The sequence below is a fragment of the Helicoverpa zea genome, chromosome 9, assembly GCF_022581195.2.
Source record: "Helicoverpa zea isolate HzStark_Cry1AcR chromosome 9, ilHelZeax1.1, whole genome shotgun sequence".
NCBI classification, from domain to species: Eukaryota; Metazoa; Arthropoda; class Insecta; order Lepidoptera; family Noctuidae; genus Helicoverpa; species Helicoverpa zea.
This window is the reverse complement of record NC_061460.1, coordinates 3,572,056-3,596,991: the sequence shown is the minus strand read 5'-3', so window position 1 is coordinate 3,596,991 and position 24,936 is coordinate 3,572,056. Positions and strand designations below refer to the sequence as shown.

The 24,936-nt window shown below is 35.8% G+C and overlaps 1 protein-coding gene across 5 annotated transcripts in view; it reads left to right on the top strand.

The window, feature by feature from the left end:
• LOC124632966 (caskin-1) overlaps positions 1 to 24,936 on the top strand; it is a 274,853-nt gene that overhangs the window by 145,893 nt on the left and 104,024 nt on the right. For 3 of the 5 annotated variants that reach the window (XM_047168012.1, XM_047168013.1, XM_047168011.1), the window contains exon 2: positions 8,872 to 9,437. The exons of the other annotated variants lie outside the window; for them this stretch is intronic. In XM_047168012.1, coding sequence (XP_047023968.1) covers positions 8,897 to 9,437 — 541 coding nt within the window. In that variant the 5' untranslated portion in view covers positions 8,872 to 8,896. The remainder of the gene's footprint in view (positions 1 to 8,871; positions 9,438 to 24,936) is intronic. 5 annotated transcript variants of the gene reach the window in all.

The window sequence follows — 24,936 nt, the reverse complement described above, 5'->3', positions numbered from 1 at the left end:
AGAGATTGGCAAAATTTTGCCACAACGTGCGGTGCGCCTGACATTCCCAATTTACGTCCCCGCTCCACTTTATATTCCAGAAGTGAAGTTGTACATTTTGACGACGATAACTGCATTTGTATTTAGTTCTGTGGCATTATGTCATCGTACAATAAATTGGATGCAAGCAGCCGCCCATCAATCTCGTTAGCTTCAGTAACCTGTATCTACGTCAATGTCAATGGCTCGACAAGGTGAGGTCGTTTACTATCCATTGACGAATGATTTGCAATTTCGTCGGCGGTTCCTATATTTTGTCGAGTCTTTATAGCCGGCCGAGTAACGATGGCCTTACTCGTGGCCCGGGGTAATTTAGGACTATCAGTTGGCCCCGCTTTCACTACTGATGAATGACCCGGGTCTCGCGTCCCTTCACACTTCATGACGTGCTATTGAGCGGCACAAATCGCTTCCCTTTCATCGCTCTCGCTGTCTTGTTTACAAGAAATTACATTTTAAAGGCTCTCGTTAAGGTGTCAACAGCTGCGGCGTCTGCTAGGAGGTTCCAATATGAATTTCGCTCGGCAGTATCAATTTCGCAACCGGCAATTGCTCTGTCAGTCGCGAATTATCAATGCAACAATTACGGCTTTCGATGTTGATCTGTTATTACCATACGTCTGGTATCCAATGCCCGGGGGACTCGGCAGATTAATCGATTGGATTGTCACTTTCTCTCGTGCCGGGGTCAGGTATTGTTGGCGCTAATGTGACTGGCGATCGGCGATGGTCACCACGCGAGTGGGCTTGTTGTTTACTACATTATCTGATTGTGAATTTCTTCACCGTATAATAGATGAGTAGGAAACGCAATACCTATGTCCCTTTCGCTGTCCAATTAAACGGATGCATTAGCACAATAGGATATGTTTTTTGCCTCCCAATTCGAAGCTTACGTGATCGTATGCTAAAATATTTAGAGTAGCTGGTCACACTTCTAAGTCATGCGATATTTTAGCGAACAGACCGTAACAGTTTAGTTCAACACGGCTGTTTATTTAATCAATTATTATGGAGCTTATTTTATCACTAGCCGGCCGACGTCTCGCTTGCGCGGTTGATGTAATGCAAATTCGATTTGTAAGCACTGAAGCAGGTGTTGATAAATACTTTAGTAATTAGAATTATTAAATATAACTACCTGGTATTACAATGTATCGACATCGTTTAATGCACTTATTTGAGTTTCCTAGAAGTTTTCCATAATATAAAGCGTACAGAGGAAAAATGTTTCTTCATATAGTTTTATCGCTACACGTGCAGTATCTATGAAAACTTTAGCCATTTAGTTTCTCGCGAGATAAAGGAAATACGACTTGTTATGAAACTAGGTAATCTCGAAAAGGCAACGAAGAAAAAGCAACATCCTACTGAGTTTAATACCGTGGTGTTAGTAATCGCTTCTATTTTCTTCTAATTAGAGTTGTTAATTAGACAGCAATTGTGGGCTAAGCTTTCTGAGTGCTTTCTCTGGTTTAATTAGCACTATCAATTGTGAGAAGATTGGTTCTTCTTGTTAGTTTCAGGCACAATATAAACTGGACAAAGCTTTCAAGGTATCCAATAGACTGGAATTGAAATTTTCTAGCGCTATTTGCTCTACACATTACATATCTACACATGGCATATGCTTTTTTATAAAACTCCACAAATCTCAGTAATGTTTTTCGTACTCGTGTGCATATTACGTTCATTGATAGCAACTGCTGAATTCGGTTTGCTATTACACGTATCGTGGATTCAGTCCATTTGGGACCTAATAAAATTTTGCCTACAAAGTTCATTAATATGAAGTAGATACTTAAATATTTGGGTCATACTTATACTGTTAGCATGTAAATTGATATTTGAACATCAAAATACAAGAAGGTAAGGCGCCCGCAATTCTGACCTTGAGAATTAATTCAAATTATTACATTAGCCTGTCAAATATTTTAACTATAAGTATAAAACACTAATTTATGCTAAAGATCTTATCGTATATTTTACGACAGATACAATCCATTTCATTTGCAAAAACGGCCATTCCTATTTTGGGAGTCGGAGACACTTCGAACAATGTTTCCGAAAGAAATTTTATTTGCATTTCAAATACTTGTGTTGCCTTGTAAGTTTCCTTTGTACTAACCGACGCGATAACTTAGTTTACTAACAACTATTATTGCATTAATTATATTATTTATTATTTAAAAGATAAATGTTGTCAACACGGGCTTTGTACGGTGATGTAATTTACGTTCGAATGTGCTAATTATCAGTGACTTACACCTACATACATGAGGCTGCTCTCGATAGCTCAGTGAAGGTCATTGACCATAGATAATTGAATTCTTAGACTGTTTGATGTCGTAGTGGGAAGTCCGGCGTTTTCCTCCTTTTTTCTTGAGGCTTTATTGTGTTTTTATGGCTGAAAGTAGTTATTAAACGACAAAGACATTAGTGCTTTCTTGAGTAACGGTTTCAGGGTATCATCGTAAAAAAAAATAGTTTAGATTGATAGCCTGACAAAATTGTAGGACGATGAGCCGGAAAATTACTATAGAACTACTACATGTCCAGATTACAAAAACAAAAGTTTCTTTTTCTTTCACACACAATGAGTCCACACCAAATAGGTTACAACCACAATAACCAAAAACTATAAACAGTGTGCCAATGACGCCGATCTTGAAATATACAGAGGGCGAACGGTTATATTGCACAGGGTGTAGCCATAAGCCGCAGAAGCCAATTAGCAATTCTAATAAAAGCTGAGGCAAGCTATCGCAGCACTAGCTCGGGTGCATCGACTATCGATCTTGCTAGTAGGCTGCAAAATTATATTATGATCATACCTTTATTGTACCTTGCAGCAAGAGTTATCCTTTCTTAAACACTTTATGGATAGCGTTCTGATTTTTTAATTAATTTTAGAGCAGTGATCTATGGTTTTACTAGTACCTAGTATAAAAAGAGTAGATACGTTTCTATGGATTTTAATTTGTCTACAATCAATTGCCGAGAATTCGTCTTTTTACTATCTAAAAGACTGCAAAACCTGAGTGCTCTAACTGCCAGAACACTCCCTTTTCTAGAAAATTCTATCTCGGTATGTTTCAGTATTCACCTCCTTTCTAGATCTTAGTATCTTTAACACAATCTATCGTTGTCTAAGTCTGTGATCTATAAGCGGTCGATAGCACAAAAACTTTTACATTTCTTTTGTTGACAATGACAACTAATCAACAGATACAATATGGAAAATAAACCGCGTTATCAATCCCGGATTGGGTGTGGCTGTCTAGATAGGTACCTATTGCATGATGCATAAATATTATCATATAAATTGATCTTAGATTGTGAAAGTATATTTAGTATATCACCTACAATTTTGCGTAAACCAACGTAAGTAAAGATATCAGCACAGTCTTTTGTTTTAGTACAGAAGGATTTCGCAATAAATAAAAGCGCTCCATAATATGAATTATTTAACCTTTTATACGTGTGCCGATAATCTCTCCATTACACCATCTTACATATCAGGTAATACATAATATTTATAAACAACTAGCCGTTTTCCCGCGGTTTCACCCGCGTCCCGTGGGACCTACTGCCCGCAACGGGATGAAATATAGCCTATGTTACTCGCAAATAATATGGCTTTCTAATGGTGAAAGAATATTCAAAATCGGTCCAGTATTTTTTGAGTTTATTCATTACAACCAAACAAACAAACAAAGTTTTCCTCTTTATAATATTAGTATAGATTAGTATAGATTTACAAACGAGTAGATTATAATATGTATGTAAACACACCAATTTTAAGATAGGCAAGTGTACTAACATTGAGTAATTTAGTTGCAAACAGACTGCATATCATATGTCATTTCATATATCTAATGTTTAATTTGAAATCCTCTCAGCTAATGTTTCTATTCTAGGAAGCTTGATAGATTAGCATTTGTTATTTAGTGATGTCATGACTAAAGTGGGCATTTGATGACAGAATAAATGCAATATTTTTAAAGAATATGTACCGTGTAATCATGCTTGAGAGTCCTAGAGGTTCGTTTCTCACTTCTGATTTGGTTTCCATTTGTTTTGAGTGCACTTCGTGTTACACGCTACTCCTTGACTGCATTATTGCATCTACCTGAGTCTGTTATTTCTCACCATACATGCATGACCCATCAAGTGCATAACTGTGACCGAACATTATTGTAAAGCCAATTTTTTTTTTCTTTATTTATCAATCAATGAACATCTATATTTTGTCACGCACTTTACTATTGACTACAACGCAGTACCATGAAAAAATCTATCATATTCCGGGTGTTATTCCTCTCCCGTTGTCCCATATTTGGACCATGTTACCCAACCTGCATGCATCATAATATATTACTGTCTTGTGTATGTCGTAATAGCATGGCGTGTTTTACTCCATTAACTGACCAGACCATTTACGACTGTTCATTAAAATGCTTAAATAATCCTCAATTTAAATAGTTTTTTCTTTTTTCGATTATTGAATCCTCAATTGCTTCGAAGTGCTCTGTCGACAGTATTGACGTTTAATTGACAGTTAAGATTTATTTGTCTCGATAAGTGGCGAAGAACAGAAAGTATCGTAACTTGTCAATATGTTTGTTTATTAAGAAATGTCATTCGAACAGCGAAATTAATATGTTAAAACGTTGTAATGGATGCAATAAATTTTAAGATAACTCACTTTACTCTCAAGGGTATCCGACTGATATTTTACTTGACTAAAACCCTTTTCGCGGGAATATTTATACAATATTGTTTTAAGACCTTGGACTAAATTACAAAACTAAATGGGCGATCAACATCTGCAAACTAAACAATACAGTATTAAAAACATGGTTCCTATTACGCTTCACACAGTTGTAAACACAATTAAAATTACAAAAGAACATTTTAGAACTACATAATCAATGGGTTTCGTAAGCGACGCGACGGTTTCCGGCGCCCAAATCTTTAAACCTCATTCATTTAAGAGTCGGGTAAGTGCCTCTTACACTTTAAAAACTATTTTTAACGCCAACCGATTTCGAGTGGCACTCCGAATTGCCGGTAGTTACTGTACAACGTTTTTTGCTTTAACTACTGATTATATTTTGCGATAAACAGTCTTAAAAACAAAGAGATTACTCGAGTTTTTTTAAGTTTCCATACTTATGATTATAGCGTATTAAAATATTCACGATATTCTCAGCGATGTTTGCAAAAAAATTGTGTTGAAAAGTTTTTTTCTAAATTGTTGTTTTTTTAGAACTCACATCCGCAATGAGTGGCGTGAACTAGATTAAATTATACATGAAGTTTCTGAAAATATCTGAAAGTTTGCAAATTATTATTGCAATTTTTCTTTACCCGTCACTACTTCGTACGCTCATATAATTTGCCATTTTGATACAAGGTCAAAGGTCACTGACTACTCTTATAGAAGATAGTGACTATGACGCAGCAATTAGTTATCTAGAAGAGCTATAATAGACTTTACGGAGCCGTAAAAGTATTCGCACTACTTACTGCAAAGCGTTGCAGAAAGATTTGCGACCTCTTTATTTAGCGGCCTATTTTAGAAGGAAACGAAAGAAATTGTTCTTTTGTTTTATCACTACATTCTTATTTATGGTTTAGTTTCTGAAAATTGGCGAATATTTCAATTAATTCCATAATAAATAAAAATGAAGTCAGTTTGAAATTCCAATTGAAATTCCAACTGCAGTTCCAATCCCAATAAAAAATTCCAATTCCCAATTACAACTTAGTTTTTGTCATATAACGTATCAAAACGTCTTGTGAAATAATAGTGTTATTTTCATTATCAGTGTTCGCGGTTCATTTCACGCGCGAGCGGCTACTGTGGTTCGTTATAAAATATCTCCAGGCTACCAGTGGTAGTAACTAGCCGTGATAGGTGAAAGATGTTACTTTCATAAATTGTGAAATGCTTCATTAAATTCTGTCTTAACTGGTGTTAGGATTACTAAAACTATTCGAAATGTTAAGCCTCTCTACGCTAGGTTAATTGTTTGAAGGTATTCGAAAGTGGAAGATGTAAAGTTTAAATATATTTTCATCTAAAACAATGATGTTAAAACTAGAACTATAAAGAACAAGATACAAGAACTGATTCCATAACTAATATTTATTTGCTGCCTTTATCGTTCTCTCGCTATGAGGTGAATAAAGATTCAAGATAGAAGTGGACCGCCCGAAGGCTCACAAGTATTTAGCATTGAGTTATTGAAATATTGAACATTAATATTCAAAATGTTGTTCCAAAGGCAATTTCTAATTGCTCTGAATATTGGCAAAAGTGGATAGAATTAATGGCTCCGCCCGCAGCGATACACACGTGGTTTTCGCCGTTGAATAATCTTTTAATTGCCACTGAATTCACAAAATCGTGTCCCTATACAATTATCTAGTAGCAATTTCAAAAGTGAAAGCCCTCATTATCTAATTCAATAAAGGTTTTGTTACTTTCCAAATAATTGGTATCAAAATCAAGTTTTGAGATCCGAATCAAAATTCTATTGATTTACTTTTCAAAGAAGATAAGTAACACAGGAGCATTGAATTGTCTGGTAAACAAAACAGAAGCAAGTTTCGTCCAATCATAAATGAAACAAGCCGAATGAAAAATGAACGATGAAAAAACTGGTATTATTCAGTTAAAGTAAGATAAATTATATGAGGAAGACCACGTAGGCGAATGATGCAATCTTTTAATTTTTATCTGTTCTATGCTTTAATAATGATAAATGCATTCAACTTTATGCTGCATATGTGTTATTAATGACTGTGAAGTATCTGGTTCATTTGTTGGAACCAAAACCGGAGAAAGTTCGTCAATCATATGTTGAAACTTTGATGATTCATCTGTGACTTCTGAAACAATTTATATAGTTATTTTAGTATTTATCTCAATCTACACTTCTAATAATGAATTTTTTAAACAGTGATGCCCAAAATATTCTATACTGATTAATCAACTGACACTCAATCAGCTTTCTCCATCAACCCTTATTGAATTCATACAGTCCAATCATCACTATTAATCTCCTCTTTCTCTTCAATTACAAAGTCCTTTTCAAATGAAAAAGAGACAGCAACATCGTTAAGAGTTCATTAATGAGACTAATTGACATCACTTCATTCAGAAGCTTGATTGCCTCGTCGGGTCCGTTAATTGGTATCAAGGCAATTACAATTTATCTATCATTTACTTACATAATCATCAGATACACTTCAATGAAGATATGTCAAGTGCTTTATGCTTTTTTACAAGGAGTTGCAAAATGTTGTGTATTGAGTAAATATCTTGCCAATTTTGTGTTAAACTTCTTCAGTTAGTTTTTGGAAGCACTTGACTTGCTTTTGACGTTAATTTTTTATGCAAATTAAACATACTTTTTGATCACTTGACCTCAATTATGAAATAAATTTCGACATCCGCGAAACGTATTCCGTAGTTTGCTGTATACGCTCAAAAGTGCGTATACAGCAAACTACGGAATACGTTTCGCGGATGTCGAAATTTATTACACTTAAATTCGGGACACACTCGTTCAATAAGGATCTACTCTATGTCAAGTGTCCAGAAGCAGGAAATGGTACCTAATTCGATAATTGTTCGAATTCCGTCTCACTAATCGGATAGTTTCCGTGGACAGTACTGGCCGCCAGTAGGCAGGCGAGTGCAATTGTTGGTAATTACGTGTCGGTCATTAGCCACTTGAATTGGCGGTCGAGTTCCACTAGCTCCCAGTGTGTTTATCACTTGAGACAGTCGACGTATGTTAACGTTTCTAGGCGAGACTAAACAAGTTTTTAAATGTTTGGATTAATGTGGAATGAATGAGATTTTATTGACAATCTCTTCATTCTTGTTTGTGCGAACGTGTTCTTTTAAGGTCAAAGCCAATGCTTTTACGATAAATTATTTAACAGTGCTTGATTTAGGTAAACTTTTACAGCTGTATGAAATATGTTTTACCAAAAATAAAATACGACCAAAAACTTTGGTAGTAAGGAAAGTAAGCATAAACTGAACAAATGATTACCCGTAACAAACGTAATAGTTAGTAAAAGAAGTTTTTTTTTCCATGAAAATTAGGCCTGGTAAGGCTACCGGCGCATAAACGTTCCGTGATAGTATCAATAGATTTGAGTTCACCGGCGTCGGGGATGGTAAACAAATTTTATGGGCATGTAGCTCCCGAGGTGCGCTAGTCACGGCATTGTTCAACTGCTGCCTTACACGCACTTAACACTATGTGGCCCATCGCTTGTACTTGCTCGAATAAACCAAACGCAAAACATTGTCTCATAAAAAAGTTTAAAGAAATAAAACTAAAATGCTTTCTTTTTTAGTTCTAATTGTTGATTTTTAATTTTGATTGATCAATTCAAGTCATCAATGTAATGTCCAAAATGAGATTCACAAGGCTGCATGAACAGTTCTTTGACCTATGACGAACTATTTTAAAATATTTACGAGAAAACCTCTTTAACAGACACTCGTGTTAATTATATTACCACAATATAAATAAACCATTATATGGCGTCTTATAATGAGTTCCCCAATTAATTTACAGCCAGCATAACTTCTGACACTACATGTAATCATTAACATAGTCGTGATGTGTACACGTTGTCTGATTGTGTGACTGCCGCGCTCACTGTATCTGTTGCTTGTAAACTGTGTGCTGCACCAGTGTTGTCTTCACCGAAATCATCTTCACCTGTGTGAAAAGCTTCGTCGTGCAAACCAGGATCACAATTTGAACACGATATTCAAATTGGTCGTTTCTTCGTCAGGTCGCTAATTGGACATCAGGTTAAAATGACGATTGACAGAGCCGGCCGGCCACCAGCGCCCAGGCGTGCTTCCTCAACTTACAGAAGCTATGATGAACTAGGAGTCATCGACCGCGCGAAACCATTGAAGTACAGACACGGAGGCATTGAAGACCTCACTGGAATAGAACAGATTAGAACTTACAGGACATACGAACCGCAGGATATGGACGACATAACTGTTATTAGTTCTGAGGAAGTTCCGAAGCCAAAAAAGAAAATAGCTGAAGGTTTAGCTAATGGTTTTAGAAGAACGTTTTCTGTGAGAAGCCGAAGGGAAGAACCTGAAGGGATACCTTTGGACACTTTCAATATGAATTGTGAGGAGAACTTTGCTACTGTTAGAGGAGCGCCTTTCGGAAGGCGTCGGTCGTTGTCGAGAGATAGAGGCTCGTCCCTGCTAGGCAGGAGCTCTTCGGAAGGAGACGTGAGGATGGTTCCCCCCCGCGCCCCGCCCGCCACCCCCGCGCCGCGCCTGCACCGCTGTCTGCGAGCTCTTGGCGGCAGCTGGAAGAACCTTTTACTATGTGAGTTCTCGAGATATGTGGTTTCACTGCTTCCTTGATTAATTCTGTATATTACTGGCGACGGAGGATTAACCGCTAAGCAGCCACAGACCACTGTAATTAACATCATCTATTAACCGTGTCTAAAAACGTAACCAATGCGTAAACATAACTCTTAACCTTTACGAATCCGGTTTCTTCTCTCATTATTTTGTTATTTAAATGGTAGTTAACCGTTTACTGCTCTCGCCTTGTCTGGGTTAATTATTGGTGTGACGGGTACAAATGACCACTAGGAGCTTAGTTAGTTTAAACCTGTGATTAACCGCGTAGCTTAACCGAATTAAACGCTTTCTTTTATGTAAATTAACTGATTGTTTGTACTGCCAGGTAGGGTGGTAATTAATCTCGGATTAGACAGTGTGGCTATATTTTATTGGGAAATGATACCGGTTTATTAAGTTCGACATAATAGCCGAATTATATCGATGCTTCATTAAAGTTTATTGTGATTCATGGCCCCCATGGCGATGGCGCCTGCCTTGACTAATTGACCATAAAATTTACTACTGAAAAGAACTAATTAGGAGATTAATCTTAATTTTGGTAAACAAACTATTATCGAGTTTATAATTTTAGGCCATCAAATGAAAGAACAAGTTATGAAACTCCAAACATTGAGCATGTTCGCTCACATAATCGTTATCTTGACTCCGCGACGCTAGGGCATAACTTCCTTTAGCCTTGACACTAAGTGTGCTCTCCACAATGTTTACTTAGCTTTATCGTCGCCATTTAACTTACAAAGTATTCCTTATGCCATGTCCCACGTAGGTGGCACTCTTGAATCTAATTAAAAATTCAGAAGCCTTGACTTTACACATACTTAACATTATCACGTTAATGTACCAATATCCTGACCATATTTTGACTTCAAATTGAGGTTTACGCCTCCAACATCGCCTACATAACCAGTGAAGGAAGCATATATCACTTACAAAATTGTATATAAATGGTTTTATGTGGAAATTATTGTTTTATAAGCCTATAAGGCGGATTGGGTGGTAATTTTATTACTATTTTGACATTTTATGAATGCCCAATGACGGTTCAATACAAAATTCTTCCTTTATGGTTGTGCAGCAGTCTATGAAATAGTGAACTATAAAATACGTATAATTTTAAACAGTTTATCATATCATATTACGTATCAGTTTTTAACATAAGTACCGGATACAATCATTGACATTACTAAAAACTTTCTTAACATAATTACATTGCAAACAAGCTTTCACTAGTTTATGTGTTTTAATTTAAGTTTAATTATATAGTCTGTTAAAACATCTGTTACCAGTGAAAATAGAGCAAAAAATGCATCATAAAAGCCAGGCAATAAAAATAGTACAACATGTATGAACATAAGCTATTTCTACATGTAATCGGTTGTTATCTCGCGTAGCGTCGCGTAAGCTACCAACCCCACACTGCGTGGTCTCATTAAGAAAATTGCCTTTTTAATTTTCCGTTAGGCTGGCCTTATAGGCCCCCTGTCGAATAGCACGGTTAAATAACAACACTATAACACTTTAGTTTTGTTGTAAACATGTACAGAAATGTGTGAAAAATAATTATGATTTTCGAAACTAATAATTTCCGCCGAAACACATGCTGCTCAAAAGACGCTAATTGTATCTAAATAATAAAGCACTATATATAAAGTTAAAGTAGAGGTAGTAAAATATTATATTGATATTTTTCCTACAATTTCTATTGTAAAATATCAAATTAGAAATAGCCATTAACAGCAATATTCGTAACCCATTACCCTCAAATAACGATTGCTTGCTGTGTGTCAAAATATGGCATTAGGCATAATAAATGTGTAATTATTCTTTAGACGACTTAGTTGCTGAGAGAAAAATACCTGATTTCTATAAATCTCGTTAAAAATTATTGCGTACTAAAGTTTCTCGTAAACCGAATAACGTCAATTGCAATATTCATAACTGTTGTAAAATTGCAACAAGAAATAATTTGACTACAGCTTTTAAATGACGTGAGAAATCAAATGTAATTTGAATGTCTACCATCAATAACAGAAACACTCCACACATACATTCTCTAATAAATATATGTAATAATGAGCTTTTATATTATTTCTGATATCACATATCAGGGACATTTGGCAACGGAAAACACTATCCGTATGTCAACTATACGAATAAAAAAATATTAATGTCGTCTATGTAATCTGGCAGAGTTACAAATATAGGTACCTTGTTTACCCAAATCATTGGGAGCGAATCTTACAATAGGTCCAGCTAGATACTTGAAAGGCGCACCAACTTTTGCCATACCTTTCTATTTGATTAGTACCATTTATTTATACAATTCCATTCGTCTTGTTTCGTTCGCTCATCTGGCCAAAATAATCTAACTAATAGGCACCAAAGATGACATTGAAGGGGACAATTCAATAAAAACAATTGCAGATCTACAATGCCAAAGTAATTAATCTTCTTGTCTACATCCGGCTACAATACGATTAGCGAAGTATCCCTTTGTGGCCGAATTCTAAATATCCGTCTGACTAATATCACGGATAGTACGAGGGGGTTGTCAACCGAGACTATCCCTTCGGACAACGCTTGCTCGCGGCATTTTAGCGAAATTACTTTTTTCGTATGTTATGTACATCGGTTGTGTATTTTAATTGATGGTGTATTTTCTTTTAATGATTAATTTGCATATGTTTTAGTTTAATTTAATGCATTCTTGTTGAAAGAAAGCACAGATCTGCATACTTGGACCGTGCGTTTAGATAAGCTAGCGCGCGCCATTTTGGAATTCTCTTTTAAATTCGAAATTATACTTTAGTTTGTTTATTTTTTTTTTGGGTCAAAATAACCTTATGATAAAAACGTGTAATGATTGACCTTTAGCGAAGCGTAAACATCTATGGCCTTACTACAAAAACTTTAACCCCTGTTTTAACTCTTGTCTAAAAAAATTGTGGCTGCAAAATGAACCATATGTCAACGTCATAATTTGACATTTTTTTAGACGAGTCTTAAACTGACGTTTAAGTTTTTGTGGTAAGACGGTTAGCGTAAACAAACACGTAGCGTAAAACCTATTCCTCTCAAACTTTTCCATCATCATCATCATCCTCCGAGCCTTTTCCCAATCATGTTGGGGTCGGCTTCCAGTCTAACCGGATTCAGCTGAGTACCAGTGCTTTACAAGAAGCGACTGCCTATCTGACCTCTTCAACCCAGTTACCCGGGCAACCCGATACCCCTTGGTTAGACTGGTGTCAGACTTACTGGCTTCTGACTACCCGTAACGACTGCCAAGGATGTTCAATGACAGCCGATACCTTCAGTTTAATGTGCCATCCGAAACACAGTCATTGGTGTCTAAGATATACTTAGAAAGTACATACAAACTTAGAAAAGTTGCATTGGTACTTACCTGACCTGGGATCGAACCCGCGCCCTCATACTTGAGAGGTTGGTCCTTTACCCACTAGGCCACCACGACTTCTCAAACTTTTCCACACCTTAATTTTCTCAGATAAATAAACTAGATTTTCCTAAACCAATTATCTTTATTGATAACTACAAATAGCTAACTATTCGCCACTCCCACCATACTATTAACATGATAATTATCCATATTAACACCCGTTAACAACACGGAAGCCAGTCACAAGCTCATAAAGTAATAAGTTGCACAAATAATAAATATAAAAATAAAAATTAGCTTAACCGACACGCCAACAACAAGAGTATTAAGACTACCCTCAGATTATTAGGTCAGTGCAAACGACACTGAGATTGTACGGTGTCGTACTGCCGGTAATAGGCCGCATGGTCGGTAATAGGCCATATGGCCGGTAATCGGCCGTAAATGCGGCCAATAACCGTCCAACAGGACCGCTAGGGTACGTGCTGCAATCTTCAGCATGGTGTGATGGATATTATGAAGTAGTCAGAGGCGAAACTGGTTTTATTTAATGTAATTTTTCAATTTACTGTTAGGTTAGCTTAATGTGATAAATAAGAGTGAGTACGTAAGTTTATAATCATAACACTAAAAAAAAATTGCTGTTCGACATTTATCTCTAATTTAATTCACTAAACACTTTTGATCGATAGACGATTACGATAGAGATACAAATAAATTGATCAATTTTAAAAAAATGTTTGCAAATGACTCAATTCATATTTTTCTCAGCACTTCTACCATCATATCACTTAAGTATATAAAAGATTAACTTAGGAAAACATTGTCTAAACCCCTTACAACCGCAATCCTTCATTAAAACAATAGCAAACCCATTTCTCGTATCAAATTCCAACCAGAGCGGTTAGAGAGGCCTAAATTCATAACGATACCAATATAGTTGAACTCTGAACGCTAGTAATTAATAATAACAACCGTGGCAGGCTTGCTCCTAATTTCCGTCTTACTAGTAACATGAATTTCATCTCGAAATACATCAATTATAGTCCTAGGTTGAGGGAAACCTGGAATTCATCAAGTCAAGTCAAATATTAGGTATATTTAAGATTTGGTAGGCAGGTGACTAGGTAAATTGTGATTAGTGCAACACTTGGAACGTCAATTGTTAGCTTATTCTAATTTAAGTTTCTAACCTAACCTAACTTTCGACAAGATTATGCACTAAAACTTGTATTTTTAAGTCCACGTTTTATAACAGTGTGGTAAATGTTTTAAAGAATGCATATAAAGTACTACTTAAGACAAAAAACAATCTCTTTTTTTAAATTAGTAATCCCATATTTGCAGAAACTGCACTAAAGTCAAACTATCCCGTATCATATAGATCTTCATTTGTTTGAAGCATAACGAAAGGTCACCTTGTAAACAATAAGTAGACCATTAGGTACAAGCACCCATATGAGGTCAATCATTTTACACGTATCTAACAACAAACAATTACCAACATCAACAACATCATTAGCTTATGCACTTGGTATGCAACGCAGTCTATGTACTCGTAATAAGAACGAACGCGATCAATTGCCCGCTGGTCGGCAAATGTCAATTACAAAGCAATCAGATATGAATAGCATGTAATAACGGTAAATCACTGGCTTGTTACTTTACAAGGATTTATTTATATTTATTTACTATGTGCACAGGCTGTTTAATAATTTCAGCTGAATATTGTCCAACGTTGGGTTAGAAATACACCTGTTTGAGAGGACCTCATGGCGTTTGAATTATCGATTTTACAGTACCGACTCTGATAGTAGCTTAATGCTTAATTTATTTACCAACCATAACCTGTTTTATTTTCTCTGTATCATAATTTAAAATAACATCAAAATCTTAAAATAATTTACACATTTTCTAATAGACACGTTCTAAAATGAACCATTAAAACGAAGTAACAAATCATAATTATTCTGAACCACCCTATATCTCTTTACCTAACTGTATGACGTAACGACCAGCCATGTTTTGGACATTTCGACTAAGGGCCGGTATACACTGTTGTAGTGTTTATGCCCCACAGTGTGAATGAAGCCGTAAATTGTGCACACTGGGAGTAATATCGGGTTTTCCGTTTATGGGCAAAAAGACACCGTTAATCTAGTTATGGTGAGTTAGAGCTACATATTGTGTCCATGTAGGTTATATACAGTGTGGTTTAGAGTTGTATTGAAATTGACATGTATGATCTATGTGTATGGCAACATTTCAATACAGCTCAGAATGAATGGTCTTATTACGAGAGGGAATGTCAGACTTACTGACGAAAAGCAGTACGTTCCTTCTTGAGCCCTTTAATTTAGTGCATTGCATAGCATACATATGTAGAGTTAACAACTTATATATACACATATGTAGTTGTATATTTAGCATATTAAAATGTATGAATAAAAGCTGTACGAAAATACATACTCGTTCATTAGACAGAGGAAAGTCGACAGAAACGGTATAAATTAATCGAATGCCCCGTTCTCAATATCCCAAAACGTAATCTTGCAATCGCTAAAGTGTCCACACAGTGCATTGTCTTCAGATGTTTATCTCTTGTCCCACTTACAATTTCATGTAATTTCACACTCATGAAATGTACAGGTCCTATTGTTCTCACACACGTATAAACTGAAGTTAATTGACATACAGTATGAAAGTAACGGGTGACTTCCAATTATATGCTGACGATATATTTCGGTAAGCTTCAGTAAGATATTGGAACCGAAATAAAGCGATTATTTTTGATTATGTGCATTTTAAAATTTAATCAATTTATTTCGCCCCTTACGTACGTTATCAATAGGTAGTTAAATAGGTAATTCATCTGTAAGAAAAAGTTTTGCCATATTTGTATATGAATAATGACTGGCTATTTCCAATGCTTTATGTATTTTTAAATTAGAATCTTTATTAGGCTTTGGATAAGCATTGCTTAGATCAAACAATTATTTGATTAAAAAACCGACTCGAATTAACATTTTTAACTTCAACATAAACATCCAAACACAAACACTAATAATTTCATCAAGCCCCCCGTCTATTACAAAGAGACATCTCAAGCAACAAAAAGTTGACAATAGTTTAATAAATGCCCGCTTTTGTCCTAAAAACCGCCCCTCGTTGCGCTCCAGACGGACAAAGCATTCGTGCAAACGTTTATAAAAAGTTAAGCATTTCGTTTTTCTCGGCACGATTGTCCCATTTAGGGCGTAACAAGAGGGCATTTGCATGTAATGGATAGTCTAGAGATATCATTTCTGGACTGCAATAGGTTTAAATAAGCGAAATAAGTTTTTTTTTTACGCAATGCTAACGAACAGGATGATTTAAGTTAAATTTGGCGCCCGTATTAAGTTTGGCCAATTTAGACTAAAATAAAAACAAGTCACTATCCCTCTTATTATAAAACGCGGTATCAAATAAGTATCGGCTTTTGTACTACCTTTAATCCACCTTTAAGTACGACCTTGAAAAAACGTTATTACAAAACGCAGTTTATCGCAAGTCCTATTACTATCTGTAGTACAAAAGATAAACCATCGAGCCCCCTAGTTTAACTGCAGTACTTAGTCGACAAACGTCAAATTCCGACATTATTTACTTTTGAGGTTATTTGTTTTGTGATGAAAAAAACGAAAGTGGATATAAATATGTGTGATTTGGAATACTTGGATGTGTTAGAATACTATTGAGAGTGTCCGGGGACCCAACAGAATGCGTCATCGACAAAATCTCTTCAAATTACCTGACGACAATTTTCGATATAAATATCGATTTACGTTTTTCGAAATAATAGTCAATTGAATGCATGATGATAATCCAGGATGATCCTATGATGCTCAACTGGGCTCGCCATAAAGTAAGTAGCCTTTACAGTGCAAGTAGGTTGCCAAAACATCCTAATTAATTGTATAAGCAGCGGCGGCCCTAGCCATTGCGAGGCTACGTGCGGCAGGTCTATGCGAGGCCCTTTGTCTTACGTGAAAAGTATGTGTTGCGAGAGTAAGCTGGTGTTTTGATTTAGCTAAACGTCATGTTTGAGGAGAAATGCTCAAGTTTAAACAAATTAATACAATTTTATTTTTACTACAGTTTATATGTCTTGTGTCATCGAATTCCTTAAACATGTTGTAATATTTTTAAGCCTCGAAGAACTGCTTTTTCGATATTATTATTTTATTATTCGAATTCTCAAGACTATTTCGGTAGTGGGATAAATTTCAGTTAAATTATTTTCTAATATATATTTCAGCACCGAGATAATATTCAGCTCTTCGTATTTCTGATTCAGGGCCGACAAAATAAATTAAAGTACTTAAAAATCGTGTACATATGATTCATGATGCTTTTTTCTAGGTTTACCATAAAGAAACCGGAGACAGATCACTGCAAACTTTTAAAGCGCTAGCGAAGCGAGCCCGTAATTTTTGAGTTTTGGAACAGTATCTAAAGTACCAAAACGAATTTAAAAGAGGTCGCCGTAGGTAAAGAAAAAAGGCGCGAGCGTAGCGAGCGCGAAAATACATATTTTGGGACGCAATGATACCTAAAGATTTAAGAAAAAAGTTACTGAAAAGCGCGAGCGCAAAATTTTTGAGTCTTGGAACACAAAAATACTCAAACAAGTTTGAAAAAAAACCCGTGGAAAGTTCGGTGCTTTAACTTTTTATTAGCTTGAGGACTCAAAGAGTAAGCGCAGAATAAATGAGAAATTATGAAAAAACCGCGAGCGAAGCTAGCGGTTTTTTTTTATAAACTTTGAGGAGTTAATTTAAGTAATCATATAAAAACAAAAATAAACAAGAAAGAGATGGGTGACAGCCGGACCGCTCCCTCCGCCCTTACGCCGCTACTGCCCGCCCGCGAGCATAGCGACCGCAAAAATTTTTGAGCTTTGGGTCACTAAACCACCTAAAGTTGTATAATAAACAACAGTGCAGGGTGAAGTCGCGAGCGTAGCGAGCGCGAATTTTTTTAAATAGTTTGTTTAAGGACTCTCAAATTAAACTCGGAATTAAGCAAAAATAAAAGAATCCGTGACTGGACCGAGAGCCAGTTGTTTTTGTTACTTTGGTGTTTCAAGTTTTTGTTAAATTGAGGACTTAAAAAGTAAACGCAGAATGAATTAGAAATAAAGAAAAAATGCAATTTTTTTTTCTTGGACCAGATGTATATACACATTATATTTTTTTATATTAGTGTGGGTTGTAGCGCGAGGCCCCCCCAAGCGCGAGGCCCTGTGCGATGGCACAGTTCGCACACCCCTAGGGCCGCCACTGTGTATAAGAGTCAAAGTTTTTATTATGGATGTTTGTTTATGTTCCACGCATAAACTACCACATAGATTTTGATGAAACTCTGAAAATATATCAGATTATCATACAGTCTATTGTTTATTTACAGATTCAAGACTATTTTGGCGTTTTGCACGCCGTATCTCTGCAATATGCAATGTTTGTAAAAGACTGGAAGCTTGCTAAAATGTAGAAAAATGCCTAGATGAGAAAGGGAACAAGATTGTGTGATGAAGAACAGTGTCCAACATGTATCAGTGCATTTGACTGTATAAATAGACATCGGAATAAAATATAATTTTCTACTTTTATGTTGTTTCAAATGTTTCATTTTCTTTTGGTAATTTAATGCACACGATATTCTGTGTGTAAGTTATTGTGCACTTAATTTTGAAGAGGTTCTAATTAGATGCACAACGTCTTATTTAATCATTTAAATCGGGATGAAAATAATCCAAATTATTTCTAACCTAAAAACAAAACATAACTCGGAAACGCGCGCTGACGTTCCGTTATACGCGCAAACTCGATAGTTGTTTAAAAGAGAATAATTGGATCATATGTATATCGTTAAAAGATACTAGAAATATAAAATTACCTTTAAATAATAAAAAGTAATATTTTCAACTGCAGAGATATTTTTTTTATTATCATAGTTATTTATTTTTCATCAAAATAGACTTAACAAAATAATGTAAAAAGGAACTGCGCATAGAATTCGGAACGATTGAACGAATGATTTAAATATTTGTTGTTTATAATCTGTGGATATTATTTGAACCATAGACAAATCGAAGTACTAAACAGTCTTCTCTTAGTCTACGTTTTGTAATAAGGATGTGAAGACTATCGTAAGTACCGTAACAAACCAAGACGTCTTCAGTCGGGTTTAAACCACTACTTGCGGCAGTTTTTATAATAAGAGGGTATATGTTTTCTGCTTAGATATACTAAATATGTCCGATTAGATATTCGTATCTCCATAATTAATATGCTGTTTCCTCAACAACGATAAGAATCAATTAAATCAAGACTCTCACGTGAAATATGGTCATAAAAATAATAATAGTTTATAGAATCGTTTCTCAAATAAAACATTCGATCTAAGTATATGAGAAGGTCGCTTTCAATATCAGCTATTCAAATGGCCGCTGCTTTTACTTTTTTTATCGAAAAAATCAAACGGTTTGTTTCGCAAGACGACAAGACCTTACAAAAAGTGGGACCTCGTATAAATTCTTTGGGTACGTCGACTCGGATTCTCTGAGCTATTATTTGAAAGCATGTGCCCTTTCCAGACTGCCTTCAATACCTTTATTGTTCGTCCCTATACGTGCTGGCCCTTTGTACCTACCAAGTGGCGGGCAAACAGCAGAACTGCTTAACTACATATTTCAATTTCGAGATATAGCGTTTCCAACAAAAGAATAAATGTCAGCTTTGAAATAGTAAATAGTGAAAATACAGATGAATGTCATTATGTGATTTCACAGTTCAGAGAATAATAATATTCTTTTCATCACCCTTTTCCTCGAGGAATCTTCCACAACATTCGTTAAGGAAACACTTGTCGATATTTTTTCTAAGAAATACTTTATACTGTTAGATGTCAAACACATTTTCTCTAAATGGCAACGAATGATTTCACGACCTGGTAACAAAATATAACAAGAAACTTCCACGAAAAATAAGTGAGTACGCAACAAAGTGACGATATTTGATTTACCTCATTCTGACTGTCAGCCGTTGCTTTGTGTGCGCTGGAAAAGTGGTTTTCTGCTTTACTGTGTGTGAATAGGGTTGATTTTCCTTTGTGCTGGTTTGAATACGGTTATTAGGCAGAATTAGCCGAAGTTTCGCGACACACGTGCGAGCGATTACAATGGATTAAGAACCTCATCCTCTCTATACAAAATTTGATCTATTGAAGTGTGGAGTTGGGAAGTTTGATAAATTGACCTATTAAAAGTGGATAATAATATAAAGTTTGTGTAGAACGGTTTATTTATTGTTGTTTTGTTTTTGTTTCAGGTGAGTACTTCGAGCAGTTAACCCATTTCCTCTTCAGTACGTAAGTGGAGTTTTAGAGCGAGTGTTTAGACGTTACTCGTTTGCCAAGTTTCCAAGTGCTTCTAAATTTGATTCGGTCTTCGGAAAATTATGTGAAACAAATTCGCGTGTCGGGGAGTCGGAGTGCTAGAGCGAATTCGCACGTTAACTGTTGTTGATGTGCGAACTAAAGCTCGACTAAATTAAATAGTGTGAGTACTTCTATACGGCATACTTGTTTACCTAATGCTCAAACTACTTCGGGTATTTTCAGTTAGGATAACACAAAGCTACGCATATCCAACTGAATGAAATGAAAATGGGGCTCAATTTAGACGCTAAATCTGTTCCTATCAACAGCACTAAACCCATGCTGTGGCTTCAACAATTTATACACAGCATCCGGATGTATTACCCAGATAAGGCTAACTAATCGAAAGTGATTTAGAAAACAATTATTTGAGATGTGGGCCGCGATACCTGCAATATCGGCCGTCAATCGCTGCCACCTGACCCGAGACGTAATCACTGTAATTATTGTCTGTTTAAACATTGTTTATAGGCAGGTTATCGACCCATCTAGTGTTTAGGAGATGTAGGCGCCGGATATGATGATCGAGGATGGTGTAAGATATAAGAACTTATCCTTGGCCTGTATAGTTGATGTGCGTCCAAGGTCGTTGACAGATCTGGCAGATGGCCCATGGTGACGGATAATGACGTCATGGAAGACTGTGTGTTCAAAATAAAAAGAAACGATGAAAAGACAACCTATCACAAGCTTGAACAAAGAATGAAATATGTATTTTTAAATAAAAAAAATAATATCTCGCCTTTCTAATTTATCGTATCCAATCAATTCGGAAACAATATAACACAGCAATTTCCTCAAAGATAATATTTTGTTTCTTTTTTTAGAATCGCTTGACCGTCAAACATGTTTGAGTCTATGGTTTGCCCAATTCTATTTCTTTAATGGTTTATAATATCGCTCTTAGCTTATATCTTTGCCCGTAACTACAATGCTTGGGGCGAGAGTACCCTCCCGACTCTGACGAGCTCCAAAGATGGATCCGACCAGATAAACATGTCCAGTCTATGAAAACTGTTTACTTTGACGCCATTTGGGCGCGTTTGGTCCCATGGCCTATAATTCGTGGGGCCCGAATATATCGGCACTGACGTGTTATGTAGTATTGAATATGGATGTAGGATACTATTGATCAATAATATCGTGTATGAGTAGAAGAGTAATTCTAAGTATATTAGACACCTTTGACTGTGTTTCGGATGGCACGTTAAACTGTAGGTCCCGGCTGTCATTGAACATCCTTGGCAGTCGTTACGGGCAGTCAGAAGCCAGTAAGTCTGACACCAGTCTAACCAAGGGGTATCAGGTTGCCCGGGTAACTGGGTTGAGGAGGTCAGATAGGCAGTCGCTTCTTGTAAAGCACTGGTACTTAGCTGAATCCAGTTAGACTGGAAGCCGACCCCAACATGATTGGGAAAAAGGCTCGGAGGATGATGAGTAGAAGAGTAATGTTACGTTGTGATGAATAACATTAGAAGTGCATACAATCTTATGAATGAGACTGACTTCATCTAAATGCTAGTAACATAGTGTGAGGTAATTTGTAGACGTTGCCAAGCAAATATAGTAGGACAGATTGTAATCTTGAACTTTTCTTTATTTATCACACACTGCAATGCTAAATGTTGCCTACTAACGGCTAGAAAACACAACCATAAATAAGTTAAAGTGATCATAACTTAAGTAATACATAAACAACAGATAAATATCGTTGTCTACAAGACAGCGTAATGCTATGTTGCTAAACTGCGTATATTTGAAAAGCGCCGAAAGACTATAACAGATATAATCTGGCTATTACATCGGTCTTGTATGTCAGACAATACGAAATAAGCAAACGTAACTTTCCTTTGTTTGGTGCAGTCCTAATGACGGGTAATCCTGCCAATCTCTTATAAAAAGGAAACGGTTCCCTAATTCCTTCCAACGCAAGTAATCCACCAAGACTTGTTAGTAGTGAATGGAGAGGAAAAATGTACGTCCAGCTTTTCTTAACATACGTGAGATGAAGGAAAACGCCAGTGGTAATGTTTATGTGGATTTAATGGCGTTACAGGAAATAAAGTATTCAGCTATTGTCCGTATTAATTAATATTTTGGGTTTGATGCTATAATTGAGCTGTCAGATACATTGCATGGTTATGAAACTGTAACAGCTACATACAATATTTTATCGTTGAATGGTTTCCGTATTTGAAAATAGCGATAGAACTTACTCCATTAAAACCCATTTTAATGAAACCTGCTCATTGAACTCGTCAATAATATTAATAGAGAAAGTCCAGCAAGTGCAAGAAATGATTAAGAGAAATCGTAACTGGAAAAGAGATTCACAAACAAATTTGCACTAACCTACAGATAGGTACTGAATGATTTTATGACCAATTAGCGCACTGGAAACCGCCATAGCAGATTAAGTTTGAAATTCAAAGTTGTAAAGTGGACTAGTTTTTAATCTTAGTGTCTGTGGAGTTTATCGCCGTGTAATTCTATATCTCCTGCTTTGTAAATGTCAACGGCGTATAAGCGTTTAGTTTTACCTGTTACGGTTGTTGAATCAGCTGTCTTAGGTTTTACTTCATCAGTTTCTTCTCTTTTATTATTTTTCACTTCAACTAAGTTAGAAATGTTAAGTAAACTATCTTCTTTCTTTGGCAGTTATAATGTATTTCAAGTTTTCTTACCAATGTCAGTTAAAAATCTCACGATGTCCAAAAAAGTAATATTTATTTAAATGTATTCAATATTTGCTTTCATGTTTAATACCATATGTAAGTCTTATCTTTATGTTTGCCAACCCTAGGAAGATACCGACCGTGAGAAAGTTAACTTTACGATCGAAAATTTGTTATAAAAGTGTGCTAAATTACATTTTAATATTTTCGTTTATAGGCGTGAAGTGATGTCTTATTCGATTTTATTACTTACTGCAAATGTGGGAATGTCGGAGATTTTAGGCAAATTGGTACTTGAAGTACTACCGTTATTTATGATAGTTACAACAACGTTCTAATTTTACATTTCAGTTGGAAATTGTTGTAGGACTTCTTTAAGATGTTAACCTCAAAGTTAAAAGTTTATTTACTTCCCTAGCCCACGGGTCATATGTGATACACATCGATTGTTTAACCATTGTGTCTGCATCGTGGTCAGTGAAGTGGTTAAATATATCTTCTATACCTAGAACAATCCTTTCTATTATACAATGCTTATAAAAGTTGATTTTATATAACTCCCTACACTATCCAGTTCGGTTTCCACATTTTATTAAAAAAGCGCATTACTTACAATATCACCGTTGCCTTAATTACGAGAAACCAAAAGATCTCCTTATAAAGAATATCAACCTGCAGTTGCAACATTGATTGCAACACAAATTACTGACTGACGAATGTCCATCACGTATGGGAAGTTTTAATTTCTTAATTTAAGTTTAATTTGGCTTCAATTTCCGATGTTTTTGGGTGAAGTGCGAAAGTGTCACAGAATTTATTGGTTCCTTCATCTTGATCAAAATGTGAACTGCTTCGTTTGGTGTAAGTATTATTCTGTTTGGTTACAAACCTAAAAGCCTATTCCGGTAGGCTTTTTTACTTATAACTGAGTATATTCGTCATGAAATTTTGACTGTATCTTTATCCTTCAAGCAGTTTCTATAGCATAGACATCTTTCTTATTGTCCCTTGTTTCAGTCGAAGCTTATTTTCTCAAAAATCGCTATCGCTGGCGTCCCCATCTTAAACCTTGTCTTTACCTGAAATCACGACGACAGGCGCTCAGATTTCTCATCAAGTAATTACATAACGTGAATCAGTACTGAGTTATGACTCTGTAATTGCAATTTTATCGATGTACTACCGAATCCATCAGGTTTCGACCCCGCCAATAATTATAGCCCAAGTCGAAATTATGTATTCTTTGTTTATTTTAAAGGTCTTAATTAAATTTTATTTGTGTCGTAAATCTGGAATGTAATGGAGAGCCCTACAGTCGCAGATGAAGAAACGGGTGTTTAATGGCCTGTGATGATTGGGCTAATAGGTGTTTGCAATAAAGTGGCGCCTACATCTTGAGCTAGATTTTATGCTTTATTACCTTTTGTATGTACCGTTTGAAAATTCTTAGCTGTTTTTACATTAGTATCTATACACCACCATATATAAACCATATGCCATAAAGCACTTATGTGTCCAAAACAACCTAGTTTTTCAACAACATGCCGACCAAATATTCAGTGCATAATCTCATGCCTAAATCTAAATAGTTCCCACCCAAATGATTGCTGGTTCAATCATAGTTTGACACTTTAATATCTGTTTCATATCAGATGCCAATATGGCTGTAGTATTAAAACATTCATAGGATACAGTTACAACCTTGTTGATACGATAACTCTGGCTGATAAAGAGGATGGTGAATTAATTTTTATATCGAAAGATTAAGTATGATTAGAATCCCTTGAAAATTAAGACTAAATTATGATTAAGAAATCCAGCCTGCGGTAGCCAATCCAGCGAATAATATTGCTTACCTGGGACCTCAACTAAACCTGAAGTCTCACTGATAAAAT